Genomic DNA, 27673 nt, shown 5'->3' on the forward strand with positions numbered 1-27673 from the left:
AAAGAGACAGGGGAGAGGGGCCAGCGGAGCGGCGGCAAGAGAGCAAGGACGAGGTGCGCGCACAGGCGCCGGCGGTGCGGGCGGGGAGCGCCGCGCGCGCGGTCCTCCCGCCGGCAGGGGGCGCGCGAGCACCCGGCCGCCCGCCCCGCGCGCCTCCCGCGGCCCCGCCCGCCCCGCCCGCCCCGCGCCTGCGCTTCCTGCCCCTCCTCGTCCGGGATGCTGCTGCCGCTGCTGCGAAGTAGCTGCTTCCCTTCCTCCTCTCCCGGCGGCGGCGGCAGCGGCGGCGGCGGCGGCGGCGGGGACGCGGGCGCGGGCGCGGGCAGCCGGCCGGAGGCGCAGCCTCAGCGCGGAGCCGCCGGGCCGCCGGGGCCGCTCGAGCGGGCGGACGCCGAGCCCGGGGCCGACCCCCGGCGCGCGGCGGAGGCCGAGGGGGCGCCGGGGCCCGGGGCGCGCGGCGGCGGGCGGCGGGCCGAGCGGGAGCCGTATGCGTGCATGGATCCGGGCGCCGCGCTGCAGAGGCGGGCGGGGGGCGGCGGCGGCCTGGGCGCGGGCTCCCCGGCGCTGTCGGGCGGCCAGGCTCGCCGGAGGAAGCAGCCCCCCAGGCCGGCCGACTTCAAGCTGCAGGTCATCATCATCGGCTCCCGAGGCGTGGGCAAGACCAGCCTGATGGAGCGCTTCACCGACGACACCTTCTGCGAGGCCTGCAAGTCCACCGTGGGTAAGGGCGCCGCGGCCGTGCCGGACCCAACCCCCCCCCCCCCCCGCCCCGCCGCCGCCGGCGCTGCCCTCCCGCGGTGTCCTGGGCCGGCGGTGCCCGGGGCCGTGCCCTCGGTCCTCTCCTCGCCTGCGAGCCCCCCCCCCCGCACCCCCTGCCGGGCGGCCTTGCATTCGGGGCGGACGGGCCTCTCCGTGAATTTTAGGGGGAGGGGCGGCCCCAGGGGACGTCCCTGATCCTTTCCTAAAGCCAGACCGAGATGTTCGTGTGGTCCCCACGCAGACTTGTCCCTGGGGCCTCCCGGCCTCTGTCGTCCGCGGCTCAAGCCCCTCGCGCCCCTCCCAGTCCCTGATCCCCGCTGGGTGTCGAGCCAGCGTCCCCTTTCGCACCGTGCAAGGGCGGTCATGAGATGAGGGTGATGCATTGGTCCCGTTCAGCCTTCGGGGACGGTGTGAGAGGCCACGGGAAGCTCCTGGCCTTTAGGTTACTCACCCAAGAAAAGGGGTGCTGCGAGGGGGGAAGCAGGCGGGCGGCGTAGTGAAGTTGCAGCTGTGCGCCCGCCCAGATGGCCAAAGTGGGTCATGTGTGGAGAATTCCGGTGCTTGAGAACCAGGGCTTATTCTGCTGATTTTGAGCTCACTTTTCTGATGCGCTGAAATAATGAAGTTTGAAATTCCCTGTGGAGGCTCTATGGAGACTATTAAGACTAAAACTACACTAAATTCCTCGTTTTAACTGTCAGTGAGGGTCAGAGGGACTTCAGCTGTATTTGTCCATGACCTCAAATAACCCTGGACTTGCTGAAATGGGGGGAGGAGTCTTCCAGAATCACCTGGATGGGTGAAGTACGGCAATGGAGTAAATAAATACAGTAGCTCTCCAGGTCAGAAAGCATTTTGTCCTCAGGATCTAAAATTGAAACTGCAGGGGAAGTTTTTTTAATGAAGTCAGATTTCAGGACTTGGAATTGAGGTTTGTCACGTTGGTGTGGGTCATAGTTTTTTCGATGGAAAACCCCTTAAAGCTGTCAGAGCTAGGGGAACCACATAGATGAGGTAGGTCTTCAAAGTAAAGGGCAGTCACCTTCAGTGATGGTCAGTAAAGGATTTCCCCAAAGAGGTCCAAGAAACCTTGAGTAGTATTTAAATTTGAAATACAGAATTATCTTGCCATGTACTTGTACACATATTTAGCACTGTAACCAGTGGTAGTCAAGGCAGTACAATTTGGGAAAGAATTGATTTTTATTTTTATTTTTTTTTAAGATTTTATTTATTTATTCATGAGAGACACAGAGAGGGCAGAGACATACACAGAGGGAGAAGCAGGCTCCATGCAGGGAGCCCGACGTGGGACTCGATCCTGGGTCTCCAGGATCACGCCCTGGACCACCTGGGCTGCCCAAGAATTGTTTTTTAAACGTCATGTGACAGATCAGTATACATTTCCAGTGTCTCGTTGGAAAATTAAACCCTGATTTCATATTGTCTTTTTTGTTTTGCCATTGAGAAGTGTTTCCCTTGGTCCTTTTTTGGAATAGACTATTTGGGACATACTTGCATTCTCTGTATCCTTTGTTTTTAAAGTGATGCCCTTGGGACCATGCTATCATAATTGAGTAGCATACCTATACCTGTTTTAATATCCAGTCTTGGATCATATAGAGGATAGGAAGTTACTAACGATCAAATGAGGTTTACAAACAAAAAAAAAAACAAAAACATGAGGTTTACATTGTACTTTTTAGTACCTGATGTAAGTAGAGTTAAAGCAATTCAGAAGTATCAGTTTTATAGCTGCACACTTAATATATTATAAAAATGAGGGATAATATTGTTGTACTGCATGATAAAAATTAGCACAAGCACTGATAGGTAAAGAAATGAGAGGTTAGGTGGGCGGAGGGGATTAGGAGATGGGCAAAGATGTACTTTAGAGTGGGAAAGAACAGTGAAGAAGGGCTTTCTAAGCAGACTCTAAGAGGTCAGTTGTACGGAACTACTCCTACCCGCCCCCCCCCCCTTCAGAGCCAATTGCAACTGCAGGTTTTCACTTGTGCTTCTGATTGGCCTGCTGTAGATCAGAGGTTCCCACAAACCACCTCCTTAGGTTTGATTAATTTGTCAGAACAGTTGGCAGAACTCAGAGAAATCTACTTACTAGATTACCAGGTAATTATAAACGGATGTAATTCAGGAAGGGGCCCAGTGTTTCCGTGATCTCCGAGCATGATGCTCTCCCCAAATGCTGCGTGTTCACCAGCCCCCGAGCTCTAAACTTGCCCTTTGGGATTTTATAGAGGCTTCATTACATAGGCATGGTTAAACCATTGGCCATTTGTGATAAGAGTCAATGTCCGGCCCCTTTACCCTCCTTGGGGCGGGGGACAAAAATTCAGACCCTCCAATCACTTAGTTGGTTCTTCTGTTGACAAGGCCCCATCTTTTGGTGATCTGGGGGGCATTCCAAAGGTCACCTTTATAATTTTCTCCCTAGAAAATTCCAAAGGTTCTAGGAGCTCTGGGACTGGAATGGGGACAAAGTCCAAATATATATATTTCTTAGTATAAATCTCAATCTCATAGCCACATTCTGGGAAAGACTCATTAGTAGACGTTGGGAATAAGGCTTTTAAGACCTTGACTGCCGTGCTAAGGAGCATGGACCTTATCCATAGCAACTGGATCTGGAAAGGCCTCTGAATATAGCATTGGCATGGAGACAGTGAAGCTAATTTGGCAGGATTACATAGGATATTTATTTGGGAATGATGAAGAAACAGGAGGCAAGGAGACCAGGCAGTTTGGTTCTCTGTCCTTTTGGCAAACATAAATATATACACTTCACATATCTCCCACACTGCCACCACTGTGGGGTTCCTTGTGATTGGGTTTTTGCCTTGCTCATTTTTATTTCTTCCAGGCATAGCCTAGATAGTACTTGGCTGGTAAGTGTTTATTAATTGTGGGACGTTCAGAGAAAGTTGATCACCTCTGGTCTGATCCACAGTATTAAGACCCTTCAGGAAACCTAAGTAGTCCCCCTTCCATCTCTGCCTCACAGTTGCTTTTTCCTTCTAGCTGTCAGATCATTTATTGAGCACCTACGGGGTGTGAGGTACTATGCTATCCACCAAAGATTCAGTGGTAAAGAACATGTGGTCTCTGTCCAGAAGTGGCTCAGAACCTCTGGGGAGCAGGATGACCTGTGTTGGTAAGAGCAGTGTTGGAGATGTGTACGGAATTTTTGAGGAATGCAGTGGAAGCCCCTCCAATGGGGGGAGTAGGAAGAGGGCTTGTTGTCTGGAAGGCTCCCTCCTAATTGGAATGCTGTAAAGATAAACTCATTCCCCAAGTTCCTTTATAAAAATGGTATTTAAAAACAGTGTTGGGTGTGGTATAGGATTGGGGTTGCCTCACCTGAATGCCTACCGGCTGAGCAGTTAGCTCAGGCCGATTGTCCTCCTGAGGCCAGTTTTTCAGGTAGTACAGTTGGATCCACATAGAGAAAGATTCTCTTCCACAGCGGACTTTGCCTTTCCCTGTCTGGGCTTGCAGATGTGTGCTGCTCAGGCCAGCAGAGTCTGGAAAGTACCCCAGGCCCCACAGCGTGGCAGGGAGGAATCTGAGCATGTGCCAACCCAGGTGGGTCACTGAAGTGACGGCCTCATGTAATTCAGAGGTTAGAAGAGTGGCTCCAGTGAGTGCTTTTTTGTAGAGGATCAGTCTCACTTGAACTTTCTCTAAAAGATTATAGTGGAAACTTAAAGAGATTTGAGATAAAGAACTTTGTGAAATTATAAATGAGCAAAATGTTGACTTTTTTTGTGTGTTTTTTATCAAATTAGAAATTGATTTGATTTAAAACACAAAATTCACCAGGATATGAAAAGCTAAAAAGACTGTATTTACTTAAAAAAAATTTTGTTTAAATAAAATTTTTTTAAAAGACTATTCACTAATTGACCTATGCAATGGAAATTGTCTAGATGGGGTGGTATTTTCAAGTGGGATTTTGTATCCATGGAATAATTACGCTGATATAATTAGCGTAATTTGACAGGTCCTTTGAAAAGTACAAGGGCAAGCTCACCTGGCTGGCTCAGTTTAAGAGCGTATGACTCTTGATCTCAGGGTCCTGAGTTTGAGCCTCACACTGGATATATATATTACTTAAAAAAAAGTATTGGAGCAGTTTTTAGAAGTTTAAGAAATGGAAACAAATTAGTTATGCTATAGAACTTTACAACTATCTAACATACAAGAAAACTTACAAAATTTACATTTCTCAGCCTCTTTTATTTCTAGCTGTTAACTTTGTTTGAATTAAAATGGTTTTACCAGGTAGCACCAACTTTCACCCCCACACCGGCAGCATTACATTCTAGAAAAAGCACTAGAGTGAGAGGAGGAACTGGGGCTTGTGATTTAGGCTCTGTCACCAACTGGCTTGTGTCTTTAGAGAAGTATTTTAGTGGTCTGTGCATACAAATATAACATTCTTTTAGCAGTAGCTACTATTTATTGAATATTTAAAATGTGCCAGCAAAAGGGACACTGATCCTCATAGCAATCCTGAAAATTATTCCCATTTTACAGATGAGTGAGCGAAGGTTCAGAGACGTAAGCAGCTTACCCACTGTGACACAGCTGGTCAGCTAGTGGTCAGGGCCAGGGCTACAAGTGAGTTCTTTCTGTTTGTTCCTTAGCTTACTCTGAGATTTAAAGTTACTTTGATTTGTGAAAATTCTGACTCAGAATCAAACACCAGAGTCCTTCACAACTTAATGGAATCTAGTCCCCCTGCAGGCCTGTGATGTCATTGATCTACAGTGTCAGTGAAATTGACTTCTTTATGCCACTGTCATCACTCATCGCTTGCCTTCTGGGATTTCAAAATATGCTCTAAGAACTGGATTTCTTACCTAAATAGCCATTTTAAAGCATCTTTGGCCTTTTGCATATTCATTAAAATTATCCAAAATTCTACATATATGAATAAGGAAAAGTAGGAGGAAGGCAGTCTAGACTAGAATTCTGATTTTCCTGGGCAGTAAAAATTTCCCCCAGCACTAGGATCCCAACCTAGGATTGCCAGTTTATTTTATTTTGCAACTAAAGACATTTTTGAAAGTCTGTCACCAACTTTTCAAAAAAAGAAGTAGACAAAAAAAAAAAAAAGTAGGAAGGACTATCAGAATTAAAAAGTTCTTTGAATGTAGTCCTGAGAACCTTACCACTCTTCATTTTTCTCATTGTGCATCAATGCATTAGACTCTACAAGCTGGCCCCTGAGTGTCTGGTCATGGGTGATGGTTCTTTACTGAAGCCCTGTCTTCACTGAGGTGCTGGCCATAGTCCTTGTGTTCTCTTTGCTGGACTCATCCCTTTTGAGTCCAGAGTTAAGCTGAAGGCACACTGAGGACCCCTGTGCCATGGGCAGGGAACTTAGTGGTGCAGGTAGGTGACTGTATTTCAGTCACAGCTGAATGTCAGTCCCCCGCAGAAACGGTTTTCTGTGGGTTGGCCTTGAGTATTAGGGGCCATGCTGGATGAAATGCAGCCCACAAGTCTGGTCAGCTTTACCTGGAAGCAGTGGAACCGCTGTCAGGGGAAGCCAACTGCTTGTGCTTCGTTCTGGAAACAGGTCAGACATTTTTACTGGAAAACCCAGAAGGAGCATCTAATTCTGGATGAAAATTCTAAATTGTGTATTTTATTTTGGTCTTGTTTGCTCCTATGCAGTCTTCCATGCCATGGCTGATCTGCCTAAGTGTTTCACTTAAAAGAGAATTAGGGAGAGTAGTCCAGAATTCCCACCCCAAGAGCCCAGTGCCGAACCTCTCCAGTGCTGTCTCACTGCCCTGCCAGAATGATGTAACACGATGACTCAGGGAGATGTGAGTGTGAAAGGAACAGATGCGAATGGTTAACATTTCGTTTTTAAAACAGCAGATGCTATGTATTGTCATTAGCTTGATTTATTTAATGAACTTGGTGCAAACGGATAGGCTTGTGCAGAGCACGTCCCTTCTTGCGGAATAGTCAGCTTTCAAAGAAAGTATGGAAATGTAGTTGCCGTCTGTTGTTTAAGTTGAATAAAAATCTATTTAAAGACCTGGCTTAAGTGCATTCAGCCTTTCTGTCACTGTGCTGCACGGAAGAAGAAAGGTTTCATTATGCATGATAAAGATCCAGATTCTTAGAGATTGCCTCTCTCCCTCCAGCTCCGTGGAATCCGCCAGGAGCAATCTGCTAGCAGATCTTAGAACTGGCTTCAGAAGGCAGAGTAGGCTCCTCTGAGAACTGCTAAGTCCAAATTATTCTGCAGCCTCGAGTGCCAGATACATTGTTCTCATTAAGCATTTGTTGGCATTTGTAAAGAAAATGTAGCTTTATATAGTGAGTCCTTCCTGCAGGTATTATCAGGCTGTTGTATTTATGTAAGATACCATTCCACTAGCCATCTCGTAGGGCACAAAGCTAACACCTCCTTACCTGGCTTGTCCTTTTCAGAAGGGCAAGGGAGGGAGTCATGGAGATGGCCACAATAAAATGTTAGAAAAGAGGTAAAATGCTATATTGCTATAGTGAACAGAGGAAGAAATTGATTTTTCTCCTTTTGTCGCACACCTTTTACATTTGGAAAAACCAAAGCTACAGACCTAAAATAGTGCCCTTAGTTGAATGTGATTAGGTTTTTCAAAAACTCCTTATCCTTCAAAACCCAAAAACACAGTGCAGCCCTAACAGAACACTATATTCCATTGAAAACCTCTTCCCCCCAAAATCCGACAGCCTCCGTTGTTTGGTTTCTGGTGCTTACGTAATGCCTTCTGAGTTAACAAAACCAAATAATGGCCTGCAACTCCACACCAGGCAGGCCTATGGTGGAAGTAGCTGACGAATAAAATTCTCCTAGCTTTCCCAACCATAATTTAGCATTCAGGACCCCAGTGAAGGGACCGGCTTCTGTGAAGAGCCTTCGTGTTCACCTGCTTCCTCTCCCTCCCCAGGCCTGACTGTTAAGGAACCACACCTACAACCAAATTTTCACTTCTAAAGCAAAGCACTTTGCCTTCTCCCTGGCCACTCCTCCTCCTACATGCCCTTCTGCCCTCACCCCAGCGGTGTGACAGGTGGAAGGAATGGATTTCAGAGGTAGATGCAGGGTCCCTGGATCTGCCCTACCACGACGTGTGGGTGTGTCTTTAAGTGAGCAGCTTAATTTCATTTTCCTCTTTCATGGAAAGAAAGAAGTAGGGGGCTTCCATGCTTTTCGTATCTCAGGCTACAGGAATAAATGGAGATGAAATATCTTAGGTACCTGGCCTGAAAGAGAAAATTATAAACATCAATTGTGTTCTCTCCTCATTCATACCATAGATGCAAAAACTCTGGAACGCTCCAAAATGAATCTTTATCCTTTAGAGATACATAGTGAAATATATAGGTGAATGTGAAAATGGAAACGTAGGGGCACCTGGGTGGCTCAGTCAGTTAAGCATTCGACTCTTGGTTTCAGCTCAGGTCATGATCTCAGGGTCATGGGCTCGAGCCCCACATAGGGCCCCATGTTTTGCAGGGAGCCTGCTTAAGATTCTTGTCCTCTCCTTCTGCCCTCCCTGCACACGCACACATGCTCACTCTAAAACAAATAAGCAGATCTTTAAAAAGGGAAATGTAAACACATGACCTGGGTAAAGTGCAAAATACTTTTGACAGTCCCTGCACTTTTTTTTTTAATTTTTTTAAATTTATTTATGATAGTCAGAGAGAGAGAGAGAGAGGGGCAGAGGAAGAAGCAGGCTCCATGCACCGGGATTCGATCCCAGACGTGGCATTCGATCCCAGATCTCCAGGATTGCGCCCTGGGCCAAAGGCAAGCGCCAAACCGCTGCGCCACCCAGGGATCCCAGTCCCTGCACTTTTATGAACCCAATATTAGTAGTCAAGTTAATTTTTTTTCATAAGAAGAAAATATTACTGATATTTTCTGTAATATTTTCTCTCGATCATCTAGGTTTTGGAGTTTCTTCCCCCAGATTCTCCTCCCCTCACTCAATATGCTTTTCCTCTTGTGACCAAAGGGAAGTTAACTCTGCCTTTTCAGAGAGGGGTCTGTCTGCCTGTAACCAGGAAGCAGAGGAAGTCTTGCTGCTGCAGGAACTGTCTGTCCAAGAAGCCGTGAACTTCACTCTTACTTGTTTTTTTAAGATTTTATTTATTTATTTGAGAGAGCAAGGAGAGGGAGAAGCAGGCTCCTCGCCGAGCAGAGCCCAACGTGGGGTTCAATCCCAGGACCCCAGGATCATTAACTGTCTGAGCCCACGCAGGTGCCCCCCTCTTACTTTTTAAAAATATTTCTCTAACTATGCAAAACTAATATTAAAGTGATGTTTATAACCTTCCAGCTGTCCCCTCCTTTTCTCATCAACAGAGGAGGCTGCCCAGTGGGGCTGGAGGAGCACAGCCTGGCACCATTCACCGGGTTCAAATTCATGCCCTAACACAGCTTCGTGACTCTGGGCAGGTAGTAGCCCCTGACCTCAGTGTTTTCATCTGTAGAATGGGACAACAATACCTACCTCATAAAATTGTTAAGAGGACACACTGCAGTGAATTAATGGACGTAAAGCCCTTAGAATAGTGCCTGAAGCATAGTAAACAGCATAAAAGAGTTGTTAATCTTTTTATTATGAAGGGAACACCCCCCCCCCCCCCCCGTGAAATTCTTTCTTAAGTGTATATACTTCATGAAAACGCAGCTGCCTGCCCATCCTGATGGGCTCTGTGGGGCCCACTTGCTTCCCCTCCCTGCCCGTCTTTCGAAGTCGGTCACCTCAGACTCCTCCCTGCTTCGTGGTGTTTATGGTACCCCTGTCTTTGTCCAGTCGAGTGTGAGGCTATTTCCATGTGCTGCATGTGTCAGGGATGGGGAGACACCGGGTGGTCTCTACTTGCTCGCATGGTGGCCTGTCCAGCTTGGGATGAAAGAGGCAGATCTTACTGATAGGATAGAGATTTCATGTCCTCAGGCCTGATGAGTGGTTTTTTTTTTCTTTTTTTAAGATTTTATGTATTCATGAGAGGCAGAGAGAGAGGCAGAGGGAGAAGCAGGCTCTCCACAGGGAGCCTGATGCAGGACTTGTTCCCAGGACCCCGGGATCACCCTGAGCCACCCTGGCATCCCCTGATGAGCATTTATAATGTCATAGCATCTCTTTCAGGCCAGGTACCGTCATATTTTAATAATAGTATCTACCACTGAATATTTTGCAATCAGAGCACTTGGTTTCTGTTGCGTTGACTTCTTTATATGGTGCTTTCCTGTGGGACTTCTGTTGTACTCTCTCTTCTGGTAGGTGGCATTTGGGCAGAAGACTGGCCCCACATTTGAGTGACTCGTTTTCCAATGTTAAATTTACCTCTATGTGACTTTGACTCTTTTCTTAATTTATTTTCTCACTCTCAACTCAGTGAAAATGCCGGAAATCTTCTCCCTTAGTAGAAATACCATGTCTAAAATTGGATGACTCCATATAAAATCTATATCCTTGGAAGAAAAGCTACTGTATTAACTTAAGATAGTTATTATTAAAGTGGCAGTAACATCACAACCATTTTTGAATTGAAACAATTTATTTCAAAGACTATGAAATCTTTCAACCTCCAAAAAGTATGAAGTAAAAGAAAATAAGATCTTGCGGGTATAGGGGAGATAGGCAAAGAAGAAAAAAGGGAGAAGACCATTGGGCTGTAATCATAGGTGTGGATCATGCTGTTAATCTTGCTTTTATTTGTTTAGCTTTTTGCTGGAAAGGAATGTGAAGAAAGAAGCTTCTGTTTATTTTTGCCACTTCCATTTTTGTAACTTCTTATGGCCTGGCAGAAAGAAATATGGTAATGTTTTAGAAATGTTTTGCCTTAAGGGGAACTTAGAAATCTTATCAGCACTAAGTATGCCAATTCTTTATGCCATTGCAAAGATTTATGAAAGATAAATACAAAGAAGGCCAAGTGCAAAGTTCAGCTTTGTTCTTTAACAGCTCGATTAGGGTGGTTCTGGGTCATTTACAGAACATTTCACACCTTTCCCTTTTTTCCATGCATATGACTCTTATTATAACCAGTTTTCATTGCGGCCAGTGTTATAAATTTGGATCTGGGTCTGGCACTCAGCCAGCATGTGATATGACCTTAAAGCAGATACCTTGTCCTCTGCCTACACTGGTGTCTCCCTCTGTAAAATGAGGATACTAATGCCCACCTCATTGGGCTGCTATAGGATCCCAAGTCAGCACGGAGGGCTTGACAGATGTCCACCATCATTGTTATTAAAGAAAAGTAAGATCAGGAACACATGGTAACTCAAACAGAACCATCTGTGCCCATTGATACAGGAATTTTAGCCCTGTGAATTGTGTCCTTTCTGATTAAAATATTTTTTGAAAGACTTTCATAGCCTTAGTAAGCTTAAAGAAAGGTAAGCTCCTGTTGCCAGAATGATTCACTTAGTGGACCACTTCCCATCTACATGACTGAATGAACTATTACCATAATACTCCCCTGGGATGAGCGAATGCAGGGAGAGGATATGAGTATATATTATTAGGACTGCCCTATCCTTTAAGGATTTACCATCAACAATTGGAATTGTAGGGGAAATGAAATATTCCATTTCTAGGGCGACATCTATGTGCCCGGCACCCGTCACTCAGAACATCTGCCTTTCCTTTCTACTAAAGTGTTTTGCATGAGTTTTGTTGCCCTGTTTTGTTTTTATGAATCAGTCCTGAATTCCTTAATTTTTCCAAAAATAGCATTTTCCTTACATGTCCAGGATTTGAAGAGGGGGTGTCTTTCATTGATCAGATTTACCAAGTTGCTAGTGTGTACCAGGCAGTGTCCTGGGCTATAGGGAGTCAGAGATGACCGTCCTCAGGGGAGACACCAAGCAACAAAGAAGGAATGATGTGATAGGAGATCCGAGAGAGTGCAGGTCTGAGAACAGAGTGCACAGATAGGACTGTGGGGCAGGCAGAAAGGTTCAGATGGGGAATCAAGTGGGATGTAAAAGGTTTCTGGGCAGACAAGGAGGTTCTCTAAGAAGAGAGACCAGCAAAGAAAGACACTTCTTTGCCAACTGCATGGGGTGTTGATTTAGGTCAGTATGACTAAGCCCTTTAAGAGCAGGGATTGTCCCCATCAACTCATGGTAGGGCTGACTGCCTCCACTGGTCACATTACCTGGAGAAAACTGGGTTTTCAGTTTTTCAACAAGGGCGGGAAGTAGAGATGCCACTCTTTCTGCCCCTTACCTGTTCGTAGACATTGGTCCTAGCAGCTCCTTCTCTGGGCCAGCTCTGTGCTGACTTTTCCTAAAAGGGATCCACTGAATATCTGAGGTTATTGAGGACTTACTACCTTCTATTAAGGATCGTTGTAACTTTTATGACCTGCTAATTCTTAAAATAGACAACATCGAGAGATTTTTTTATTATTATTTCATGTAAGAAGGTTTTTAGAAACATTTAGTTGTAGACTGTTACAAGCCAGTGTTTGCAAGCCATTAATTGGAGTCAGTTTCTAGTCCTTATAAGCCACTGAGTGGTGGTTCAATGTGGGAAGAGATACTGCATTCAAGAGAGAGAGCTATCTTAATGGGTTCTTTTGTGAAATTTTAGATTTCACCACTGGGTATTTTTCTGTTGTTAGTAAAGATGTAATGAATATCACTGAAACCAGACAGTCTTCATCTTGGCTCCCCAGATTCTTAATCTTTGTTTTGTTTTCCTGTTAAAATTAGTAACGTATTTACAATCAAAAGGTGATAACATTACCTCTTGTTTCCTGATTTTGAACACTAACACTCTTAGCTGTTACTTTTTATTCATTAGATTTTGTGGTTACAAAAGAGTCCTGGTATAGGATCCTTAAAAGCTGCAGAAGTTGTTCAAGTAGGTTGAAAAAGAGCGTCTGACGTATTCAGGCTCAGAACAAGTCTTTTTTTTTTTATTTTTTTTTTATTGGAGTTCAATTTGCCAACATTTAGCATAACACCCAGTGCTCATCCCTCCAAGTGCCCCCCTCAGTGCCCATCACCCAGTCACCCCCACCCACCTCCCTTTCCACTACCCCTTGTTCATTTCCCAGAGTTAGGAGTCTTTCATGTTTTGTCACCCTCACTGATATTTTCACTCCTTTCCCTTTATTCCCTTTCACTATTTTTTATATTCCCTGAATGAATGAAACCATATAATGTTTGTCCTTCTCTGACTGACTTACTTCACTCAGCATAATACCCTCCAGTTCCATCCACGTCAAAGCAAATGGTGAGTATTTGTCGTTTCTAATGGCTGAGTAAGGGCAGCCCGGGTGGCTCAGCAGTCTAGCGCCGCCTTCAGCCCAGGGCCTGATACTGGAGATGGAGACCTGGGATCGAGTCCCACATCAGGCTCCCTGCATGGAGCCTGCTTCTCCCTCTGTCTGTGTCTCTGCCTCTCTCTCCCTCTCTCTCTCTGTCTCTCTCATGAATAAATAAATAAAATATTTAATAATAATAATAATAATAATAATAATAATGGCTGAGTAATATTCCATTGTATACATAGATCACATCTTTATCCATTCATCTTTTGATGGACACCAAGGCTCCTTCCACAGTTTGGCTATTGTGGACATTGCTGCTATAAACATCGGGGTGCAGGTGTCCTGCCGTTTCACTGCATCTGTATCTTTGGGGTAAATCCCCAGCAGTGCAATTGCTGGGTCGTAGGGTAGTTCTATTTTTAACTCTCTGAGGAACCTCCCCACAGTTTCCCAGAGTGGCTGAACCAGTTCACATTCCCATCAGCAGTGTAAGAGGGTTCCCCTTTCTCCACATCCTCTCCAACATTCGTTGTTTCCTGTCTTGTTAATTTGCACCATTCTCACTGGTGTGAGGTGGGATCTCATTGTGGTTTTGATTTGTATTTCCCTGATGACCAGAGATGCGGGGCATTTTCTCATGTGCTTCTTGGCCGTGTCTGTGTCTTCCTCTGTGAAATTTCTGTTCATCTCTTTTGCCCATTTCATGATTGGGTTGTTTGTTTCTTTGCTGTTGAGTTTAATAAATTCTTTATAGATCTTGGAAACTAGCCCTTTATTTGATACATCATTTGCAAATATCTTCTCCCATTCTGTAGGTTGTCTTGTAGTTTTGTTGACTGTTTCTTCTGCTGTGCAGAAGCTTCTTATCTTGATGAAGTCCCAATAATTCATTTTTGCTTTTGTTTCTCTTGCCTTCATGGATGTATCTTGCAAGAAGTTGCTGTGGCCGAGTTCAAAAAGGGTGTTGCCTGCGTTCTTCTCTAGGATTTTGATGGAATCTTGTCTCACATTTAAATCTTTCATCCATTTTGAGTCTATCTTTGGTCTGGTGCAAGAGAATGGTCTAGTTTCATTCTTCTGCATGTGGATGTCCAATTTTCCCAGCACCATTTATTGAAGAGACTGTCTTTTTTCCAGTAGATAATCTTTCCTGCTTTGTCGAATATTAGTTGACCATAAAGTTGAGGGCCCATTTCTGTATTTTCTATTCTGTTCCATTGACCTATGTGTCTGTTTTTGTGCCAGTACCACATTGTCTTGATGACCACAGCTTTGTAGTACAACCTGAAATCTGGCATTGTAATGCCCCCAGCTATGGTTTTAATATTCCCCTGGCTATTCGGGGTCTTTTCTGATTCCACACAAATCTTAAGATGATTTGTTCCAACTCTGTGAAGAAAGTCCATGGTATTTTGGTAGGGATTGCATTAAATGTGTAAATTGCCCTGGGTAACATCACAATATTGTGAAAATGTCAATGTTACCCAGGGCTCAGAACAATTCTTGAGAGAAAACAATGTAAACAAAATTTTGGCACTGCCTGCTTCAAGGGATTCCTCTAGTTGACCCTGAGCAGAGCTCACAAAAGAGGGATCACCTGCCAGTTCTTTTTGACAGTAGCAGCCACTGTGACAAATTTTACAAAAGTCACAGCCCCCTTTACTGAAACCTAAAAACAAAAAAACCTCAGAGTAACTGAGAAACAAAATAGTAGTCATGACAAAAATAGGAATTTGATTTGTAGTTTGCCCTTGCAGAGCAACAGGGGGAGGCCCTAACTTCAGCTAATATCGGAAGGACCGCGTTTGGTCTTTAAGCTGTGCCTGTTTAAAATCAAGACATGGGCAGCTGGAGTGGCTCAGAGGTTTAACGCTGCCTTCAGCCCAGGGTGTGATCCTGGAGATCTAGGATCGAGTCCCATGTCAGGCTCCCTGCATGGAGCCTGCTTCTCCCTCTGCCTGTGTCTCTGCCTCTCTGTGTCTCTCATATAATAATAAAAATAATAAATATAAATAATAAAAATAAATAAAATAAAATAAAGATGTAACAAATCTCTCCAGGCTGTTTTTTGTGCCTTGTAGAATATCACTTTAAGTTATGTGCTTCCCTATGATTGAGTCATTCGGGAACTCTGAGGATATTGGTAGCCCACAGACGCTTCCTTTTTCAAGGCTGGTTTAGAGTATCATTTGACTTTGAAGAGCAGATCCTTTCCAGAACTGAAAGTGAAATTGAATTAACCAGCTTTCGCTCAGTGACATTTGAAATTATGCCTGGTGTAAGAGATTAAGAATTAAAACATAGGGTACTCTCTAGCTTTGTTCTCCTGTGACCGTTTCCATTCCTGCAACTTCTCTGTGTTGTACAGGCCAAGAGCTGGCGGCCGCCCCCCTGCCCTGCTGCCCCGAGTTGTAAACACGTCTTTCGGTGTTGCAGTGGTGTCTGCGGTGTGTTGCTAATTATAAAAGTCACATGTCTTGCGCTTCACCTCAAGAACATCCTCTGGCTTTGCAGTGCTGCCTCAGATGCCGAGATGGAGAACCAGAGAGCGGGGTCCTTACCCGCTGGGTGGCGCACAGCGCTCACCGACGGACTCGGGCCCTGCCTGGCAGAGGTGCCTGGCAGAGGCCCGGCAGTATTGTGACCCTGGGTCCCAAGGAGCAGGCCCAAGTGGTTCCCGTAAGGAATGTCTCTAACTCTCAAATTCAGTCAGCATCCCTTTGGTTTGTTGCGAAAATTGTGTGAAAAACATTGTTTTGAAATCTACAAGCTTTCTATAATCGAGACCCATATAAGGTAACATACACAAATGGAAATTTGGTTTAAGAAATTCTCTGAAGGGGGATCCCTGGGTGGCGCAGCGATTTGGCGCCTGCCTTTGGCCCAGGGCGCAATCCTGGAGACCCGGGATCGAGTCCCACGTCGGGCTCCCGGTGCATGGAGCCTGCTTCTCCCTCTGCCTGCGTCTCTGCCTCTCTCTCTCTCTCTCTCCTCTCTGTGCATTCTCATGAATAAATAAATAAAATCTTTTAAAAAAATAAAAAAATAAAAAAAAAAAGATTATCTGAAGGGGGATCCCTGGGCTCAGCGGTTTGGCGCCTGCCTTTGCCCCAGGGCATGATCCTGGAGTCCCGGGATCCCGGCATGGAGCCTGCTTCTCACTCTGCCTGTGTCTCTGCCTCTCTCTCTCTCTCTGTGTCTATCATAAATAAATAGATCTTAAAAAAAAAAAAAAAAAAGAAAAGAAAAATTCTCTGAAGGCTTAAGGGCTTGATTAGGAAGGGACAGTGGAAAAAAAAAAAAAAGGAAGGGACAGTGAGTGATACATGATGGTTTGCTCAGTATTAAAATGAATAAAAAGTAAAATTGGTTAGGTTAACTTGTGTAAGTTTTTTAGAAATAATTCTTGTTCCACGCTATTGACAATGTAATAAAGAAGTCATGTTTATATATTAACTAAATTTTTTGTGGATGCTATAGAATTTAATACAGTAATTTCTAAATTCAGACTAAGGCTGTCTGAAATCAAGATTAAGTTTCCAGCATTTTTTGTAAGAATTTTCCCCAATATATCATTCTTTTAAAGCCATTCCATTTTTAATGTAATTATCAAACGCAATTTTTAAATGGCTTTTATGTTAAACTTGTGGTAGTAATAAATTATATTACGATTAGCAAATGCTACGTAGATAGTTTGGGGTAAAATATAACCTAGGTTGACTTCATACAGTCTGTGTGGAAGTATAGACCACGTTACAGGTATTAATGGACTTCTGCTTTTCCTTTTGGGACTTAGTAATACCACATTTTTTGTTTTTCTGTTGATGATACAAAACGTACAGATAGGATTTTTTTTATAGCAAATTGCATCTTTTTTGCTTCACTTTCATTTGCTTTATTTGCAGGTGTTGACTTTAAAATCAAGACTGTAGAGCTAAGAGGAAAGAAAATCAGATTACAGATCTGGTAAGTGGGGGATCTACACACAGTAACCACCATGTATGTTCACAGTCTGTACGCCTGTCTGATAAAATTAACTGTTCAAGCTGGCTTGCCTCTCCTACCTTTCCTCTCCTTTGCTCATCTTTAAGTAAAATGAACAGTGAGAAAATTTAGGAAGTCTACCTGTTTCATACTTCATTTGCACGTGGGGAGTGGTGAAAGGAGAATGTCACTTTAATAATTTGGAGCCTTGATGCCTCTTTTCAAATCATTTGACATACTAGCAAAATTGTCATCACTAAGATGATTGCTCAAATGCTTGTCTGCACATTTTTAAAGTGATTTTTGTCGGCTAGTATGCAAAAAAAAAAAAAATTCCATCACGTTCCAAACCAGATCTGTGCAGTTTCGAGGCAGATCACCCAGAGACAGTGGGGGCTGCCCGGGGGGGCTCAGTGGGAGCATCACTGTGGGATGCACATGCTCCCGCTGGACGCGTGGCTCATGCCACATGATGTAAGCCCCACTTGTACCAACTGGGAATGAATCAATCCAGGGCCGCTTTCTGAAGAGAAGCGCCCTTCTCACATCATGACCAAGAGCAGCTAAACCAGCCATGTGGTAGCTGCGTGGCACCAGGAGCTTTCTGTGGGCTCCCAGGGGCCCACCAGGGGCACTGGGAAACGACCTGCGGGGTGCAGAGCAGATGTGGTGCTGGTTTAACCGTGGCACCACCGAGGGGCTCAGAGAATGCCCTCTGTTCTTCACCTCCCTGCTACTGTGTACTCAGCCTACTAACTCCTCTGCAGGTCCACCTCAGCTCTGAGTGTCTGTCCACCATGTGTGTGTTTGCTTTCATCTGCGTTACTTGCTGCCTCATCTGTGGCATCATCGGTCACCTAATGCTTGAGTGTTAGTGCCATGCCTTCATTCTTCACCCGTGCCCCCGTGTGGGGCACAGCTGCAGCCCAGCCGGCATTGCTGCCTCCCGGAGGTGTCTGAGGTAATGTCTTCATTTGGTCACCTGCGACTGTATAACCCACTGTGAGGACTTTTGGGGTTGGGAGTTTGGGCTTTTGGTTTGATTATGAAACATTAACAGTCTAGCCCAAATACATGATGGCCCAAAAAAATGGGTGTTCATTTTATTAGCCCTTAATTGGAAAGCCCACAAACTTTGGTGTTGCTGCCCATTTTTTTGAACTCTGGAAGTGATGACAAAGTATCTCTCACATGAGCTGTTGTTTCTGATTATAAGCTCTCTAAGGTAAAGAGTCTTTAAAAGGATCATCTGGGAGATGCCTGGGTGGCTCAGCAGTTGAGTGTCTACCTTTGGCTTGGGTTGTGGTCCTGGAGTTCCGGGATCAAGTCCCACATCGGGCTCCCTGCAGGGAGCCTGCTTCTCCCGCTGCCTGTGTCTCTGCCTATGTCTCTGCCTCTCTCTGTGTGTGTCTCATGAATAAATAAATAAATCTTTTAAAAATAAATAAAAGGATCATCTGAGGTACTTCACCTCTGTCTAGCACCTGTGGGTGAGATACTCTCTGAAGGAGATTATTGAACACAGGGGGATAGAGCTAGTATTAGAACGCCTGTGGAGCTTGCTTAGTGAGTGACAGCAGTGTCTAAGTGATGACATCATGGCCTGTCTAAGCAGACATACCTTAATTACTGTCTTCATACTTCAGGTTTCATCTCAGGCAACAGTAATCCAACCTATAAAAAGTCTGTCCAGATGTCCTGTGGCTCCCTGGAACTCAGCCCATTAAGGCTGTCTGGGCCAGTGACATTGGATACTTCTGGAATCTCAGGACAGAGCCTTTGAATCTTATCTGAAAGGGCTCACCTGTGAATCCCACCCTGTGGGGAAAAGTGTGCTGGTACAGTTCCAGGAAATACACAGGACACTCCGAAACCATATTTCTCTTGGTTGTAAACACATTCCCCACCTAACTCCTCCTCCTAACTCCCATCCTTGACTCTTCCAAAGAACACAACTGAGGGAGAAAAACAAGATTCAGTGAATGTATTGAAAGGTTGATGACACGTTTTCCACAGGGAGCATCCCAGTGATTCAGTGAGAAAGGAGGGACTGAAGTTTTCCCAAAGGTGTTTTCAACAGTGAATGACATGTCCCCAAAATGCCCACCACTTGTTAATCACACAATACTCAAAGTAAGATTGGTGCCATCCGAGGTGTTTTATGTAAAGGATTAAATTTCCTTCATTTACTGTTACACAGTAGATAGCAAATATGGGAATCACAGTTCACTATTTAATACATGACTCCTTTCAGAGTCAGAAGCCTCGCCTGTGCTGTTGCTGTCATGGTCTGCTTTGTTGGGGGAGTGTTGTCACCACTTTGCCATCACAGTTGAGGGCCCAGGAGGAGCCTGTGTAGTTGGAGAGGGTTCTTCAAAGAGCCTCAGCGGCCTTGCTCTGCTAATAATAGCTGTGCTCTGATTTTCTAGAATGTCAATCCATGAACATTCCCAGTTGGCTTTCACAGAGATCTGATTAGAAGAAATGCATTTTTTTTCTTGATGATTTCTGGATATAGCCAATATGAGAAAATATTAACCAGAGGTTCCTGAAAGTTTAAGGTACCATAAGCTGTAGATGGCATTGTCACACGTTTATGCTACATTTTATATCATGGCCACATTTTTTTCAGTCCCTGGATTATCTGTGGTCAGAAAAAAAGGACCACTTTCTCATCTCTTTCTTCACGTATGTGTGTAAGACCTTTATGTAAGTGTAGCTAAAACAAAGTGCGTCAACTAGAATATAGCTTCATGAAATGACATTCAGATGCGGTCCTACAGATTAAACACAGGGAATTAACATGTGTCATATATTGTCCCGTCCACCATGCCAGTCTTCCCTGTAGGAGATTTGGTTCTTATGCCAACATCAGGCTTATTTTTCATTCTCTGCTTGGATTTCATACACAGAAAATTAATAATGACATCTTTAAGTGGATATATTAAATGCAAGTAAGAATCTTTGAATTTTCAAAGCATGGTCATATTACAAAACTGGGGAAACAGAATTGCAGGAATTTTTCAATTTGCACAAAAAGCAAAGAGAGAAATAATCACCTCTTATTCCAGCTGCAGGAAATGACAGTTTAGCTGCCATTACTACCCTACAAATCTCTAGGAATGGTCTCTTTATCATGACAGTGAAAACTCATATTTATGGAGATAAAGAAGGGAAATATTAGGATTCTGCACCTTCCCAGAAAGAAGCATCATCAGTGCATTGGTGTCTTCTTAGCATCTCATTTTTTGAGAAGTAGGAACTTGGGTGGCACTTTTATGCTGCTGACACATAGGAGATCTGTAATAAATACTTGTTGAACTGTGTCTGCATTTCATTTCCCTGTTCTTTGTATGTGGTAGCAGATTATTTATTAGGGAAATAAATCAAGGAAAGGAGCTTCAGAGGACTAGACAGCATATTTGCACAACCCACATATTTTGGAAATAAGGAATAGTCAGTTTCTTAAAGGAAGATGCTTTCCTATCTCAAGCCTTCAGAGCCAGACACAAAAAGGTGGAATTTAAGGAATGACTTGACATGGGAGTGGCAAACTGGTTAATGTTTCCTTAACTGGCTGGTTAATGTTTTTGTAAACTGAACTTGCTGGCTTATTTGTGTTAGAATCCCTCAGATTTTGCCTTTTGAGGTCTTGTCGTCTTCTGTTGTCTGAGTGAAAGCCAGCAGAGACAGCTGATTTCTTAATGTTTCTAAGATTCCTGGCTGTGCCACCCAGGCAACAGGTGTTTTTAGCTCTATCAGAAATGCCTTTTACTCTCCCTGTTCTTCAACTGTTGGCTTTTTAACACTTTTGAAATGTGCTGTAAGACATTGTGCCTTACATAACAATACTCTGTTACATCCAAAACTCTGTTAAAAGAAAGATTTCATGGCAGGTCTTCTTACCACATTTAAATAAATAAAAGCATTTAAAAATAAAAATAAAAAACCGTTATCTCAAAAAAAAAAAAAAAAAAACCTTATCTCTAATCTCACTATGTTGGAACCCCCAGTGTCTAGATTCTAATTCTTTGAATATGTGCAGAAATTAATGTCAGTTGAGTTATGCTAAATAGCCAGATTAAAGTTGCTTAGAATAAAGGCTTATTCTATTAAACTATTAAAGTATTATGCTCACCAAAGATTTCAGAGTAGTAAAATGTAGGGGTTTTTTTTTACTTTTTAAAGAAATGAGATATTGTTTCTTAACAGTATCAAAACAGCACAGCATATTTTTAAGACATTAAAAATATTTGATCAGATCCTAATTTGATCAAGCCATAACTTGTGATAGAGTGGGAAACCATGCTCTGAAAGATTTAACTCTTTATTGATGCAAAAGTAATTATAGGGGCACCTGGTTGGCTAAGTCAGTTAAATGTCCGACTCTTGATTTCAACTCAGGTCATGATCTCAGGGTTGTGGGATCAAGCCCAGCATCAAGTTCCATGCTGGACATGGAGCCTGCTTTAAAATCTGTCTTCCCTCGCCCTCTGCCTCTCTCCATCTCCCCAAAAAAAGTATTAGTTACACTCCTGTATGCCTAGGATTCCAGAAACAATTTTATCCATTGATTCCTTGTGTAAATGAAATGGTATCTGCATCAGTTCCTTCTCACTAACCTTGAAGGTGCAGTGCCCATTAGTGTGGTCTTTGAGGTTTTTTAGGAATCTTGAAGAATTCAGTTCCCATCTATCTAGATGGCATTTCTAGATCAAAAAATAAAGTTTATTTTGCCTTAAAGTGGCATCAACTGCCACATTTTAAACATGTAAACTTTTGTTCGGGACATGCTTAATGGCAGCACGCTGTGGGCTGGGCACCCTGCTGGACCCTGCTGGACAGAAACAGACTGGTCTCAGCCCTCCTGGGCGTTATAGTCAAAAGCAGCAGGGGATCCTTATATCCAAATGGCTTTGTTTTATGTGAAAATGAATTTGCCAACAAGCTTTTGTGTTTATTTGGCATAACAACAGGCATCACTAATGTGAACTAATTTGGTGGCAAGCTCAGTGATATCATCATTGCTGAAGGGAAGGGTATTTTAGGGATACAGTCCCACAAAGTGCACCTCAAGAGAAGTAGTCTTTGGTCAAATGCATTTGGGAAAAGGTACACATTCTCTCCACTCCGCGGAAACCCACATGCCCTCATCATTGGAGGCCCTGACTGGCCTTTCAGGAAGAACCCTATCTGTTCACCGCATTGCCCCCTGGCAATGTTCCTGCCTGCTTGACCCACCTGTCTCAGGTGGCCCTAGGGGGAGCATGCTGTTGAGTTCGGGTTCTGTGGGAAGAGCTAAATTACGGATCATCTTTAAAGAAATTTATCTACAGATAAGAAGCCCTGCTCCATTGAGCTCATTCATAAATACATGATGGGTTTCAGCAGTTTCTTGGCTTATTAGATGGAGAAAATATGTCTTAGCCAGCTGCTGTACACTATTAGTATAAGCTTACATCATTCTTCACGTTGAAATGATCGACTTCAGCCTGGAGAATAAATACAGCTTCTGGCTTTTAAAGTAGTCAGATAATATTGAACTTCATCGTATTTGCAAAACTATCTGGTCTGTCCTACCTTCCCCTTTGACCCCTCTTCTGTTTTAGAAAGACTTAAGAAAATAATGAGACTGATTTTATAGTATTTTTCATTAGCAAGCGAGTCTTGGTCATCATCTTAAAAAATCAGATATAACCATTGATGTCGGTTAAAAGAGAGTTTGTAGGGGCGCCTGGCTGTCTCAGTTGATAAGACATGTGACTCTCGATCTCAGGATTGTGAGTTTGAGCCCCACATGGGGCATAGAGGTTACTTTAAAAAAAAAAATTTTGTAGATGGTGTTAAATTTCATCATTCTACACATTATTCTCTTATTTTCAAAATCTTGAGAGAAATTGGGACTGTTTTTGTCTGAATGTAACTCAGAAAAACTACCTCTCACCCCCCTACCCCCACTAATACTGATGCATATGCATGGATGTGACTAGAATCAGCCTGCAGGGGGGCAGGGCGGGGCCTCCACTCCTGTTCACATTGGAAGGTGGAGTTGCCCCCTCTGGTTCTTATTTGGGAGCTGATTTTTGCTGCTATTTCGTAGGGACACAGCAGGTCAGGAGAGATTCAACAGCATTACCTCAGCTTATTACAGAAGTGCCAAGGGGATCATACTAGTATATGATATCACTAAGAAGGAGACTTTTGATGATTTGCCAAAATGGATGAAGATGATTGATAAGGTAGGTGTTGCCTTTTCCTGTGAGACCTATATTAATCACATAGACAGAAAGGCCTCAAGCATCAGGGCCCTGTTAGGTACTCAGTTTGTGAATCTGCTGAGGTCTTGAGATCAAATGCTCTCCCCCTTTTCATATTTGACTCTTGCTTTTTACCTTTTTGTGAGTTTCTCTAGTACTTCCCCTGCCCAGTCCACACCAGGCTTCATCAGGCGGGCACTGTTCTGCTCCCCACATGCCATGCTGAGAAAGAGACCGAGATCCCTGAGTACTTGGCCAAGGTCATACCATCCAGGTGTCTTTTTCTGCAGCCTGTCTCAAGTAGTTGTTTAGAATACCCCCAAAAATTCAATGAGTTATTCAAGAGAGTTTAGTGTTTTTAAAGAGAGATCCTACTGTACCTATATATATTTTTTAGAACTTAGAAACCTAGCTTTTTTCTGATCATAAGATTAATGATAATCTTGTCATGATAGAAAAATTTGGAAAATCAGGCACAAAAATAAATTTAAAAATGTATCGCAAAAAAAAAAATGTATCGCTCTGCCATTCTGAAAAACTGAATTGAATCCATATTCCATGTAGTTCTGCAGCCTGCTTGTTTCACTGAATATCCTATCATGCCAGCCTATTAATGTTCTTCCAAAGCATAGGTGGTTTGGGTTTTTCTGAATGGCTGCATTCTTTTTATGTACGGTAACTTATTTCGTTCTCCATCTATTCTGTTGGACTTTCTTCAGTTGATGGCCATTTTAAGTACAGGGCTTTGCCTGTCTTGTAAATCATTTGCTCTGGAAGATTCTTAGAAATTATCATCAGAGGCTCAGAGTGTTGTGGTTCATAATGCCTGCTAGCAAGCACATCACTTTCTAAAGCCCTAAGCCCCATGAGGACAGTCTCCGACCCCACCTGAGTCGATCCCACCTGGGACAGGGCCGGGGACAGGGCCACTGCCCAGAGACTGGGGGAGTGGATGAACGCACAATGATCGCAAAGCAGCAGACTTGTTTACGTTTTCTGTCAGTATATGACACTGCCCACCTTTGAAATGCAGCTTCTTTTAAAATTCCACAGTATGCTTCAGAAGATGCAGAACTTCTCTTAGTTGGAAATAAGTTGGACTGTGAAACTGACCGAGAGATCACCAGGCAGCAAGGTGAAAAGGTGAGAGAAATGGGGAGAAGGGGACATCACTGCCCACACGCTGTGCGGTTAGCAGGTCGTAGATTTTTTTAAGTAAATGGTTTTTTTAATTGTGAAATAATTATACAGTCACATCCTTCTCATTTGTTTGGATTTAAAGGAGCAGGGAGTTTTAAAGATCATTTCGAGATGGGGGGCGGGGAGCGCAGTGTCTGCATCAGTATATACTACATTGTTCTCTAACCCAACATTTTCTACAGAGAAACGTTCTTTAATCCGTAAAATTGCTTTCATGACTTGTGCTCTGGTATTGCACCCTTCCGTGGAGAATCGAACTCCTTGAGCGTAAACGGGGCTTTGAAAACCTGGCGCCCTCCCATAAAGCCAGAGCGCAGAACGCTGTGATTCCCCCAGTCACAGGCCACCTGGCCGCACGCACCACTGCATGGCAGGCCACATGGAAAATGTGAATCTGTGTTCTCAGTTCGCGCAGCAGATAACCGGGATGCGGTTCTGTGAAGCCAGTGCCAAGGATAACTTCAATGTGGACGAGATCTTTCTGAAGCTTGTCGATGACATTCTGAAAAAGGTAAAACAATTAACAGCAGTCAGCTGTCTCATTTGAAACCTGTTGTTCCCTTCATGATGCTTTGGTTGAGAATGTTTTCCTTAGAAAGAGAAGCAAGGTACTCACTCAGCGGCGGTGAAGAAGCAGGTGAGATGGTTACGGTGGCCGGAGGCCTCCAGCTGTGGTGACCACCGTGTCCCGCCCAGGGCGTCTCCGTGTCCACAGTTGGTGTCCAATAGATTTGCTGAGCCCTAAAGATGGTTGCGGGAAGTGACTGGAGCAGGTATAACAACAGGCCTTGTTTGTTTGACATTTGCTTTTGGTTTTTTTCCCCATTTTCCCACAATAATTAAGATAGATACAGACCGTGGGGACCTGGGGGGAGCATGCAGGTGTCTCAGTGAGGTGGGAGCCCCTGCCTCACCCTCAGTGCAGTGCTTCCTGTGGGGCCTGATTCCATTCCCTAGGCCTTTCCGGGACACGAAGTTGCAGGAAAATTGCTAGACAGCATCGTCGAACAGCAGTTTCTTCAAACATTTATAGGCTTAAATTCAAAGATTTTTTAAAAAGAACTTTCCTTGGGTTTATGTTGTTACTACATATAATCTGCTAATCCAAACATAATTCAGAAGCTCCTAATAAAAGGATTGTTTAGGGGATTCCTGGGCGGCTCAGCGGTTGAGCACCTGCCTTCCGCCCAGGGTGTGATCCCAGAGTTCCAGGATCGAGTCCCACTTCGGGCTCCCTGCATGGAGCCTGCTTCTCCCTCTGCCTATGTCTCTGCCTCTCTCTCTCTCTGTGTGTCTCTCATGAATAAATAAATAAAATCTTTTAAAAATAAATAAATAAAAGGATTGTTTATATAATTGTTAAGAGAAGTTATTTCTTCCCTTAGTGATGCTACCCCTGAGGGTGCAGAACCATTTTTTCCCTGTATTAATACATTAGATTTCCATTATCATAAGGTTCTATGAAAATACATGTTTATGAGGTAGATCCATCCGGTTTCTTTTACCATGCAGTATGTTGAGGACTGGCCAGTGTTTGTGCGTGACACAAAATACCCTGAATCTGGTTTTAATTTTTGTTGCTTCATATTTGAGCATCTAATTCAACGTCGATGATTGGAGATCTTTATGTGAAACTCCTTTGCTCCCATGTGTGGTCTGCAGAGCACTTACACCTACAACGCGTGGTTAAATAAATGTGTTTGTCTTTTTTCCTTTGTCCTTAAGATGCCTCTGGATATTTTAAGGAATGAGTTGTCCAATAGTATCCTCTCGTTACAACCAGAACCCGAGATTCCACCAGAACTGCCTCCACCAAGACCACACGTTCGATGCTGTTAATTTGCTACTTTGGAGACAAAGTGGAAATGATTCCTGGAAAGGGGAAAATGTTCTCTTCTGCACTACAATACAATCATTTTGACGATTTCCTTTCGCACTTTGTAATCCAAGTCAGAGCTCTACACTAACTTGTAAATATGCAAATATGCAATCCTGGGTAAGTTTTGGTTATAAATTCCATATTTCCCTCCAAATTATATTTCATTCATTATCCCAGCATCTGTTGTACATACACTGGGAAACATAGTACTTCTAATATGAAGAATGGGAGAAATGAAAGGTATAATGTTTCTTGAAATAAATAATTGTCCTCGTTAATTATAGTATGAGGACCGGAGACATTCTGATAAGAAAGAAAGTGGTGCTTTGCTTACCGTTTTAAAGAAAATTTGTAAAACTAAAGACTTTTTGGGAAAAAAAATAAAGCTGTCATAAGTGCTTTTTCTTTATTTACAAGACATTTCCCCAGACGTAGCATCTCTGAAGTATGGGAGTATTTCTGCCACAAAGCAAAGCTCCGTTCACAGCCGTCTTTGAAGGTTATTTATTAATGTCAGTGTCACCGTAGAATACTGCTAGTTAGAGGGTTGGGGTTTGACTTGGTCCTAAGGCCGCAGAATCTCTCTCATGGTTTCCTGATGGACATAACCCTGTGCTTTTAAGAACTGCAAAGATTCAATAAAGAAAGAAGTGTTTTTGAGACTATAGAAGAAGATTTTAAAACAACGCTGCTGTCCTAAACAAATCCTGTTTAAAGGAATTTTAAAGAGATACATTTTACTATATCAAAGAACATACGTATTTACCTAAACATTCTATACCTTTGTAATGATAAAACTTCTCCCCTTTACGGCGAAGCTTATTCCTATTAAGCCTAGACTGTGTTCAAAAGAATTTTTTTTTTTTTTTTGGTCTGATAATGAATTTGTGAACTCTATCTTTGGTATATCTTTTATTAAACTGCACTGTTTTGTTTAGTCAAGGTAAATAAGTAATTATGTATTTGAATAACTTGGCGTGTCTTGAGTGTTGTGATATGAAAAGCATTGTGGTCTTTCTACACTAATGAAGTGCAAATAAAATTTTGTATTTATGAATGACAGTTGAGTTGCCACATTTCTTTGTGGAGTTGGAGATTGTACACCATACAGTATTTTTCAAAAGCTTCGCATCTTAATCTTTGGAGCATTTTAGAGAAGAAAAATATAGTATCCTCCACTATGGAGGATACAGGCTGCTTCTCAAAAGTTAAACCTAAAACTATAATATGATCCGGAAATTCCACCTCTAGGTACATACCAAAATAA

General features: G+C 43.5%; 1 protein-coding gene across 1 annotated transcript; it reads left to right on the top strand.

Moving 5' to 3' along the window:
- Positions 1-216: 216 nt before the first annotated feature.
- Positions 217-27468, top strand: RAB12 (RAB12, member RAS oncogene family). The gene is made up of 6 exons (XM_038543836.1): positions 217-718; positions 16992-17052; positions 23171-23309; positions 24381-24470; positions 24934-25038; positions 26253-27468. Exons 1-6 carry the CDS (start codon positions 217-219, stop codon positions 26364-26366), a joined length of 1011 nt encoding a protein of 336 aa, XP_038399764.1. The 3' UTR covers positions 26367-27468.
- The last annotated feature ends 205 nt before the right edge of the window (positions 27469-27673 follow it).

Source organism: Canis lupus, chromosome 7 (genome assembly GCF_011100685.1).
Source record: "Canis lupus familiaris isolate Mischka breed German Shepherd chromosome 7, alternate assembly UU_Cfam_GSD_1.0, whole genome shotgun sequence".
Classification (NCBI taxonomy): domain Eukaryota; kingdom Metazoa; phylum Chordata; class Mammalia; order Carnivora; family Canidae; genus Canis; species Canis lupus.